Source organism: Magnolia sinica, chromosome 5 (assembly GCF_029962835.1).
Source record: "Magnolia sinica isolate HGM2019 chromosome 5, MsV1, whole genome shotgun sequence".
NCBI classification, from domain to species: Eukaryota; Viridiplantae; Streptophyta; class Magnoliopsida; order Magnoliales; family Magnoliaceae; genus Magnolia; species Magnolia sinica.
The window spans coordinates 10,206,248-10,217,571 of NC_080577.1; the positions used below are offsets into that span (position 1 = coordinate 10,206,248).

The 11,324-nt window shown below is 41.8% G+C and overlaps 1 protein-coding gene across 1 annotated transcript; it reads right to left on the reverse strand.

Moving 5' to 3' along the window:
* Nucleotides 1–1,779: 1,779 nt before the first annotated feature.
* On the reverse strand, nucleotides 1,780–6,288 carry LOC131245404 (CBL-interacting serine/threonine-protein kinase 12-like). Its single transcript, XM_058244855.1, has 2 exons — nucleotides 4,747–6,288; nucleotides 1,780–2,429 (listed from the first exon to the last, which is right to left on the reverse strand). The coding sequence occupies exon 1, from the start codon at nucleotides 6,189–6,191 to the stop codon at nucleotides 4,761–4,763; it is 1,431 nt and encodes a 476-aa protein (XP_058100838.1). The 5' UTR covers nucleotides 6,192–6,288; the 3' UTR covers nucleotides 1,780–2,429; nucleotides 4,747–4,760.
* Between the last annotated feature and the right edge of the window lie 5,036 nt (nucleotides 6,289–11,324).

The window sequence follows — 11,324 nt, forward strand, 5'->3', positions numbered from 1 at the left end:
GCGGCAAGCATGGCAAGCCAATGACCGTGTGGCAGGCCTAGCAAGCCAATGCTTGTCGGTAAGAAGACAAAATACAGTTTGAAGGTAGACTGGCAATAGGGTGAGTCGAGTTTGACGTAACGGAAGAGAAAAATACAATTTCAAGGTCCACGGGTGGGTGAGAGGATGTACACCACACGCATGAGAGGATGGTGCAGATAACATCCAAGGGAGAAAAAGGTGCAGGCTGCTCACATACAAAAAGAAAAATGGTAGGAATACGACTGCGGGCCACACGAGAGGATGGGTGCAGGGTACACACAGGGAAGGGGACTGCCATTGCACATATGGACATGAAATCTGCACCACACCACCCATTGCTCCAAGCAGCTAAAATCCGAGGAGTGCGTCAATATTGACATGCATGTCTTTGAAAATTCCTTCGGCACCCCTTGTTGGGAAACCACAGAAGCATACATAGACGAATCAAGCAAAGTACATACAATCGCACAACCAAGTCCAAGCACAAACAATCTAAATTTTACGCGGAAAAACCCTTAGAAAAAATCACGGTACAATGTGATGAGTAATGCAATATGAAAGTAGAAACTACAAGAGAGAGTATTATTGATTCAAACAAACCTCAAATCCACTACAGAAGCCCAAGCTATGCCCTTGAAACCGTTAGGAACGAATTAAAAAGCCCTAAAACTCTTCTATTGCTTCCTAAATCCCGATTACATCTAATATATATAGAGTATTATATAATATCACAATTGGAATAGGAAACAAATCTCGAACTTACGCAATTCTGCGCATGCGCACGATGAGACCTTCAATGGAACTTTGATGGCATCAATGGGATCAAACACCTTCGATGACATCGAGTAACAACACCAAAATGTTTCAGCAACCAACATAAATTTTTTCTAATGGCATAGAGCATATGTCGATGGTAATAAGTGGTCTGGCGATGGCATTAACAGACCCTGTTGCTTACAGATTTAAGGCATCAACAACACCAATAAATGTGTATTTAGAGGGAGTAAATGCATGGAAGTGAAATAGAATTGGAATAAATAGGCATGTAAATGAAATCCACTCTTTGAGAGAGGATTTGGAAATAAATGGGGGCGAAATGCCTTTTTGAGCTCCCTCAAAGAGTCGCACAGGTAAACAAAAGTGCTGCTATGGACATGACGTCCGAAACAATCCAATTATCGGCTACATTACTAAAATCACACCAATAAAATGATCCAAACTGTCCAAAGGTTGGCCATTTAAATAAACTGTTAAAAACGTTGGCAAGTTGCTTATCCGTGATCTTATGTTTGTGGCCCACCAAGGCTCGAAATTTTCTAATTTTTTAGAAAAGTAAATATTTCAATGGGCTTATTACAATCATTCTGTTAAATATCACACACACACACACACACACACACACACACACACACGGGTTTGAAAAATCACGTGTGAATATATTGAAAATTTCCAACGCATTTCAATTCCTTCGATTTACTCCCATCCAAACACAACTAAATAAGTCATTTACTCACAATTTACCTCCGATCCCATTTCCCATTTACCTCCATTTACAAGCTCCCAAATGAACCCTAACCTATGTTGAAAATCCCTTCTAATGTTCATATTAAATCTCAAAGGTTTATGCTCTTCTCAAACTAATTGCATGGGCAAAATTGTCCTTTTGCTGCTCAAGACGATTTTTAAAAAATCTAATATTACATAAGGGAGCATTTGGTTGGACCAAAAATCGTGAAATTAACATTTATAGAAGAGAAGTTCAAGCTAACTACATACAAATTTTCACTAAATAGCTTTAGAAGCAACCAGTTTTTTGAGCTGCAATCAATAGAAACTAGTATTGGGAAGCATAGCTTGTTCTAGACAGACAAGAAAATTAGGTCAAGGATTGAAAGGCATTTCAAGATGTGATAAGCTTTGGTTCAAGCTTCACCATTACACAGAAGGGCAATGCTATCAATTTTAATTATCCTCTTAACCAAACCACGAAAGGGCAGCAGCATTTAAAAAATATATATATGAAATGCAATCTTCCATACTGGAATTTGGACAGGCAGCAATGACCAATGGGGTGAGCTAAAACTAGAGGTCGATTGTGTTCTGCATTCTCACTCCATCCGATTCACAAGGCCCGATTGCCAATCCATGTGTCAAACTGCCATGCATGTGAGACTTCCAAACTGCTCATCAGTAGGCCCCTGCCGAGAACAAGGCAGGTCTGCAGCAAATGGACAGCTTAAAGAACTTGACCAATAAATCCACTCTGTTTTGTGCTTGGTCCCCACCTGATGAGTCAACTGGTCAGATTCTTGCGCCCAGCTGCATAGCCCGGTGACACTCAGCTGATGGATAGCTTGGACCTTGTACAGACGTGCTGCACTGGCACTTCTGCAGGCAGGGGCTAGCTGGTATCTACAGGTAAGGAATTTGAAAAGCTCAGAACTTGAAAATTGCAGTAAGCTCAAAACTTGAAAATGCAGTAATCTAAAATAAGCCGAGATCATTGTTCAACCAGATACCTTTCTCAATAGGGATAGATCCAATCACTTCGGGACAAAGCAGAGAAAAGGACTTCTAATCACATGTATAGAAAAAGAAGCAGAATTGAGTTTATCTTGTTCGAATATCTGCCCCTTGCCAATTTGGATAAGAAATCTTGGTTGGCACACATTTCTCCAAGTGTCAACTTCCTTGACATTTTCCAAAAGGAGAAATTCTTTGGATGCAATTAGAAAGTCCTGGATTGTGGGTCATATGCTAGAAGGATAATGCCTATTGATTGGGTCTTGCAGTTACAAACCCCTAGAGAATTACATGCTTATGAAATAGGGAAAAAAAAAAATTTGAGGAAGAAAAAAGCACCCATTAAATTGCAATTCCCACTAACGGGGAAATCCAAATAAACAACCAGGTCATTGCCATTCTAGAAAAATGCAAACAGCCTCACTGACAAGACTTGCACGGACAAGTTGGAGAAAGGGCATTTGCCCAACACATGTCAACTTGGCAGATGTGCACATGTGTCAAAGATCACGGACATTCATCATGTGGGGACCAACGTAAGCATGCCGAGGCCAAAATTTCAAGAAAATGGATACTCAATGCGCACTTGTGGCCCCCATCCTGATGTACGTTTCTGCCTATTTTTGGATGTTGGTATGTTCATGGCAGGCCGCCTGACAATGACACAGATCTCTTCCACAAGTTTCACATGTTGGAACATGAGAAGTGAGGCCCCTTCTCCATCTCACTCGCACAAGTCCCATTCAAATTCCTACAATAAAACAATGCTATAGCTTAAAGTGTACCATCGACCAGGAAAATTAGTGAATTTGATAGGATTGGCTTCTATATCAAGGAATCAGTTGCAGTGCACCATTGGAAAGAAGAAGGTAGGAACAATAGGGATGATGCTACACTGCAACTACCTATCATTGGCCATTTTACATCAAGGGAAAAACATCGATACTCCAGTGGAGTGTGATGGTTCATACACATGCACGCTGACATCCTAACTGGCTGATTTCTGGACATCCAAGGACAACTAGATTGCAAAATAATTAATGGTAATTAAGATTCCTTGCACCATTGGAAAGAAGGAGGTAGGAACAAAAGGGATGATGCTACACTGCAACTACCTATCATTGGCCATTTTACAGCAGGGATTTTACATCAAGGGAAAAACATCGATACTCTGGTGGAGTGTGATGGTTCATACACATGCAATCAGCTCAAATTAAACTGGTCCAAATTGTTGGCCACATTCTAGATGGATCAGCTCATTCTAACTGGCTGATTTCTGGACATCCAAGGACAGTAAGATTGCAAAATCATTAATGATCCAAATTCAAAAAGCAAATGTCCATTAATACGAGCTTAGGATCATTCAGTCAATCTGATAGTGGGTCCCAAATTTTGAATGGTTTCACCTACACGACCGCATTTCACCTAATTTCTTCCTTCGGAGCTTTATGGAGAATACCTCTCCTCTGGAAATTTATTTAGAATACACCCAAATTAGAAGTCTATTCAGAAGAGCACATTACTGTTTGTAGTTAACACATTCCCCTCTACCCCACGAAAATCATCACATACTATTCCGTCTGCTCATACCATGTTGTAAAAATTCTTCCATGTGAATAAATCTGCCAGATCAGGTCTAATCGGAAGGCCTTCATTGTTTCTAGTCATCACATTGTCTACACTCTTAAAATAGAGAATCAGGACATACTACTCCATCTGGTCAAACTGTGCTGTAAAATTGTCCACATCTATACATTGGTTAGTATTATGCAGCTACTTTACCTAGGGCATTTTGATTTCTATGCATTGGTTGTAACAGGCTCATATCAGAAGTGTTTTCCCTGCATATTGTCTTCCCTTAACTTTAGCCAGTGAGAATCTTAGCATACTAATTCTATCAGATAACACTGCATTTTAGAAATGTCTGAAACTATATGCAAGTAGAATTGCTAACGAATTCTGTATTGTAGACCATCTGAAACTTCATCTCACAATAGATAATGAAGGAAAATGAAATACCCAAAACCCACAAGAACATCAACAGAGTTTGTATTCTTCTCTCTGATATAAGAATATAGATTTCTGATTTCTAATTATCAATACAAGGACTAGAACAGCAGATATAAGAAAAGGGAGAAATATCAAATAAGAAGGCTATACTATGATACAAAAACTCCAACAAACCAAGAAAACAGGAATAAGAACCTACTTTCCCCTCATTCCGTATCAGAAGCAAGATGGGCTGATGAAGATTCTTCATACACAAGATTCTGCAATCCTGAGGAAGATTCTTCATACACAAGATTCTGCAATCCCGGCTTCAGCTCCCGTTTACAGAAATCCTCGTATTCTCCTTTATCCCCTGCCTTCTTCTTCACTTCAACCACAACCAACTTGGGCGTTAGCTCAAATATCTCTGCTGCAATTGTCAATGGCCCTTTCTCCCCTTCCCTTGAACCTTCCAAACTCACCCGACAATCCTTCTTTCTCACTGTAAAGCTCACGACCTTCGCAATCTCCTCCAATTTCGATATAATCCTCGGAACCGGCTCTCCTGAGATAAACCTTGATTCCTCTCCTCCCTCCTCAAACAGACCTGAGAGGTCGAATCCCGGAGAGAACGATATGATGTCGAACGCATTGAGGCTTGCCGGCCTCGGCAGCCCCAACCCGGCACGCCTCTGTCTTTCAACGGAACATTCAGGCTCCGACTCTGATTCCACCTCCGATTTCTCCGACGCGTCGGCAGCTTCATCAACGTCATCCACGTTGCAGAACCGGTCATTCTCGATGTAGAAGCGGATGTGCTTGAACCCTTTTTTGAACCACCTGTTCTCCATGATCTCTGGGATCGAGATTCTAGTCACGGGATTCGTGTCTAGGAGGCGGGAAAGGAGACGACTGAGATCGCTCGAGAACCACCGCGGACATCGGAATTCCCCTTTGTAGATCTTCTTGTACATGACCATGACGTTCTGATCATGGAAAGGGAGATAGCCCGCCATCAAGACGAAGAGAATCACGCCGCAGGACCATATATCAACCTTCGCAGCTTCGTAGCCCTTCCTCGCAAGGACCTCCGGAGCGACATAGGCCGGCGTTCCACAGAAGGTGTGGAAAAGCCCGTCTTGCCTGATCTGATCCGAGACGGCGCTCAATCCGAAATCGGAGACTTTGAGATCGCCATTCTCATCCAGGAGCAGATTCTCCGGCTTCAGATCCCGATGGAAGACGCCCCTCGCGTGGCAGAACTCAACAGCCGAGATCAACTGCTGGAAATACTTCCGGGCAACCTCCTCTCTCAGCCGTCCCTTCGCGACCTTGTTGAAAAGCTCGCCTCCTCTGACGTACTCCATCACGAAGTAGATCTTGGCCTTGGTGGCCATGACTTCGAAGAGCTGGACGATGTTCGGGTGGCGGACCCGTCGCAGGATAGAGATCTCGCGTTTGATGTGGGCAATCAGGCCCCCTTTCATGATCTTCTCCTTATCCAAGACCTTGATGGCCACGCTCTCGTTCGTCTTCACGTTCCGGGCGTGGTAGACCTTGGCGAAGGTTCCATGGCCCAGAAGCTTGCCGATCTCGTACCGTCCTAGGAGGAGCGTTTGATTCTCCTTCCTCTTCATCTCCGCCGTTGATTTTTTCATCTAGGGCAATCTTCCATCCGACTTCCGCCCTCGTTCGAGCTTAAAAAATAAAAGGTCTCTCTCAGGCGTGTTGTGTTCGTTTTTGAAGGAGATGGAATGCCTTTAAACCTGCGATGGGTGGGGTATCTTGACGGCCAGCTAATGTGGAGACGGAGAGTTAACGGATTCCGTTTGCCAACTCGGATTGTCGGGAGTCGTGTTGGCTTCGTAACGGCTCTTCGGAAACGGATTGGCTACTCCCCCTGACACCAGCCCCGGAGCTGATGGTCGGTGCTCTGTGGGCCCCACCATGATTTATGTGTTTCATCCATTCCGTTAATCCATTTTAAAATATCATTTTATGTCTTTACCAAAAATTATAGGGATATAAATCTCAAATGGATCACACCACAGGAAAAAAATAGTGATTGGATATCCATCATTTAAATCCTCCTAAGGCCTAATGTACTGTTTATTTGAAATCTAATCCGTTTATTAGATCATAAAGACCCAGATGAAGCGTGAAAAAAAATATCAACTTGATCCAATACTTTTATGGCCCCCAAAAATTTTTTAACGGTCAAAGTTCATTCAACACTGTTTCCTGTAATGTGGTCCACTTGAGATAGAGATATACCTAATTTTTTGTATATTACCATAAATTGATCTAGAAAAATAGATAGACGGAATGGATGAAACACATACATCATGATGGGCCCACAGAGCACCGACCACCAGCTCCGGGGCTGGTGTCAGGGGGAGTAGCCAATCCGTTTGCCGGCTCTTCGGTCTCGCCTTATTGGGAGCTATTTGGTACTCCGGCTGTCAATGACGCTTGATACGCGTGCACGTAGAAATAATATACCTGACATATATATTAACTCAAATTAAACCGTCTAATTTTTTGAAACCACTGCATTAAATTACGTTCTAAAAATAATATTGTTTGATTAATCTTAACCTCTGATTCTTGCAAACTTTTTTTCTTTTGAAATAAGACCATCTTATATTTCAATTCTAACACACCCATATCCATAGCTCAAACTGGCAGACCGAGTGGAGATACCTCGTTTCAAGGTCTTTGGCATCGATCCCCAGCGAGGGTGGCTAATGTGGAGTGTATGTACTGATATGGTTGTGTACTAACAAGCTAACTCGAAAATATATATATATATATATATATATATATATATATATATTTCAATTTTAACCACCGAATAGATATCCAACCATCAAATATTTTGATTTTAAAATAAGACTAATTTTTTGTTCACTGTACATTGAAGCAGGTAAAATTAATTTCAACCGTTTATTTTGATATATCTGTATACCATGAAAGCAGTTTCCGAGTAATTTCTAACTGCCTGCGCATCAATCATCATCCATCATACTCTGGTTTAATTGAAAAGGCCGAAATCTAGTGGTATAGAGATGCCAACCAACTGTCCACCACTCGAATTGGACACGTGGTTTCTAGTTTACGGACGTGGATTGTGTCCTACCCCGCCCGGATGGATTTCGGGACAATATTCGGTTCGGGCAGGGCTCCGTAGGGCCCACTTGATGTAAGCTTTTTATCCCTACTGTTCATCGATTTTCTCATATTATTTTAAAGTATGATCATAAAACCGGAGTGCACCGCACTGAAGGAAATTGCCGTTATAACGATACCCACCATTGAAACCTTTCTAAAGGCCATCATGGTGGTTTTCTTTTTTGTTTTTTTTTTAACCATCTAATCTATTCATAAGGTTATGTAAATGTGGATGAAGGGAAGTTTTTAATAGTGGATGTTCAATCCCCACTTTATGGTCCACTTAAACCCTCCATCCATTTATAAGTGATTATTTTAAAGAATATATCTAAAAATGAGTCATACCTAAAGCTCAAGTGGGCCATATGGAAGGAAGCAATGATGATAGTGATGCCACCGTTGAAACCTTATTATGGCCCACTGTGATGTTTATTTTCCATCCAACTTGCTCATAATGTCCCATGGACTTGGATAAAGGGAAAACACAAGGTTAATCAAAAACTTATGTGGCCCAAAGAAGTTCTCAATGATAACTTCAATTACCATTGTTTTCTGTGGCATGGCCTACTTGAGCTTTGGATCTGCCTACGTTGAAGGTTAATTCTTTAAAATTATCTTTTAAAATGAATGAACGGCATGGATAAGACATATAAATCATGGAAGGCCCAGATAACCCTACAAGGACCATCTCCGTCCAAGCAGGGGAGGACGCAATCCACGTCACTGCAAGACGAGGTTTGTTACGATACGGATGTATCACAACAGGAAAGGAAATTATATACCTGATGCCCTTTCTCGGAGAAACTATAAATAAGCGGTTTGGATCAATTGAGAATGGGACTCTGATTGCGTCTTACCAGGTCGTCTCTATCCCCGAACAGGTATCGATGTGTCTGTTTATCGACAGTGTTCGCCCATTTAAAGTATATTCACAAAAATGTGTCAGATCCAACACTCAAGTGGACCACACCAAATGCCACTTGCATTAAATGCAAGAGTCGTTCGTGGTGTGGTTCACTTGATCGTTGGATCTACCTTATTTTTGTACGTATATCTTAAAAATGATCTGGAAAAAGGAACTGACGGCATTGATAAACAGATACATAATGGTTGGCCCACCACATAGCTCGTTCGGAGCTAGAGACGGACGGGGTAGGACGCAATCCGCCTCCTAAGAATGGCCGAAAGCCAGGGATGAAGTCAAACTACGTATCAATTGCAACACGTGGGTACGTATGCTAGCAAATATCCTGCAAGATTACGAAATTAGTTCTTCTAGCAGGTACGTAGAAACAATAGAACTTGAATCTCTGGAGGAGCGTTACATCTATACGGATGCACACATCTACCGTACACGTGGCGTAGATGTACCTCAAATCAAACCGTATGGTCTTCTTCTCTAATTTATAAGTTACATAGACCCGGAATTGGATTGACTTAGACTATCCTAGCTGCTGATCAATGGACGTTTGTTCGTTGAAATAGGATGGCTGAAAATGTTCACATAAATCGTTGGATTTGTGGCCATCAATTGTATGAAAGAGAGTTTAACGTAGAGTAATTTTTAAACAGATCCCATCCACAATAAATACGGCAATATGAACGGTTTAGATTGTAGCATGTTTTCAGCATGTGAACTTTTATATAGATGAGTATAAATAGTCTTACTCTTCCGTCGTATGAAATAATCGCTCACGTGCATTACGCTGCACATACGGAAAGTCGGTGAAGTCATTAATTTCCACTGGACGAATCATATGATCCACGGCCAGAGAGCATATATCAATTTGTTGGGGCCTCGAAGACCCACGTGAAGGGCCATTGACCTGATGGCCCACTTTAAGGGAGAACCATAGCCTTTCATCAGTGCCGTACAACAATGATCAGCATTCAGTCCAAAAGTTCAAAGATTGGATGGTTACCACCTTTCAATCTATGAGGTTTTTGGTGCATGATTGATGCATAATGGGGGCCATCTGATCTATGGTCTGGATCACCCGATCATGTCCATTATTTATAGAAATTTATGACAAGAGCACACAACGTCCATGGACCTACAATCATAGAATTCCTCCGAGAGCTAGGGAGCCAAATGATTTGGCCGACAGGCAAAAATGCCAAACCGGAGGCATTGTACGCTACGGAATCACGGGATTTCCCTTTCGAGAGAGGAATACGTGAAACGCGGGCCTATGATATTCAAAGCGTGTACTCGGGTTTAATGTTTGTACAAGTATGGCCCATGGTTCAGTAATCCAGACCGTTGATCTGATTCAGATTCCCATCGATCGACATTGTTCCTGAAATCTTCCATAAAGAAGTATTCTAGATACCAATAACTCAACTGCTCTCTCTTTCAGTGCGGATGGGGTACTGTATCTCTTCTTGACATCTATATTTAGATTATAAATTATGTTGCCTCTGTTAAGGAGATTCTTGGAACAAAGCTCAACCAAAGTGTGGGCCAACGGATCAATGGCCTGGATGAAAGAACTTTAGCCCCACTGGCACGAAATGGAAGACCCGAATATGGTTTTGCGTCACCTCGGGTCGAGAATCTTACCATTAATATCTGAGGGGTGGTGCGGCATACACGACCGACCCCGGTGGTGTATTGACGTGGTAAAGTTCTGTGGGGCCGTGACGTATGTCTTATATACATACCGTCCATCTATTTTTCCATATCATTGCATGGTATTAACCTAAAAACGAGGTTGAACTAGAGCTCAAGTGGACCACAGCACATAAAGGAACGGGGACAATGAGAGCTACGGTTGTGGTCTGCATTAAGTTTTTATTGGGAAGCATTTAGTCTCCTGTGCTTTTTTGGTACGGTTCAAAAGAGTTTTTGAGCTGCATGGCCTTTTTTGTCTTATAATCTAAAATGATGTGAGAAAATAGATGGAGTGTGTGGATATAATTCATTTAATTTTCCAGATTATTGTATGGTACCAGCCCAGAAACGAGGTACAACCAGAGCTCAAGGGGACCACACCACGTAAAGGATTGGGGACAATGATAGCTACGGTTGAAATTTTCTTAAAGCCTGCAATAATTTGATTTGACATCCATCACAGGCCACATAAGACATGGATGAAAGGAAAATACAAATATCAGCTACATCGGAAATGGTTGTAGTCTACATTAAGTTTTTAATGGTAAGCATTTATGCTTTTCTGGTTTGGTCCAGATGAGTTTTTGATATGCATTGCTCTTTTTGTCAAATAATCTAAAATAATACGAGAAAACAGAGAGAGTCGGTGGATATAATACACTCTATATGATAGGAACACGTGACTTCGGTACGTCAGCACACGACTCATCGCTGAGGTCCGCAGCGTGCCACACGTGAAGGAAGCTCTCTTGTGATATGGAACTTTGCAAGAAAAGAAACTCGTGTTCCGAAGGAAACGGATTGCATGGTGTGCCAACAAGTTCTGTGGACCCACCATGATCTATGTCTTGACGTCACCTCAACGGGTGTTCACGTCACTAAGTTCTGTCAGCTCCACCATGATGTATGTATTCTATCCACACCATCTATCCATTTTGAGAGATAATTTTAGCTCATGGGTCAAAAACTAATGTAAATCCAAAGTATAAATGGACCACACCAAAGA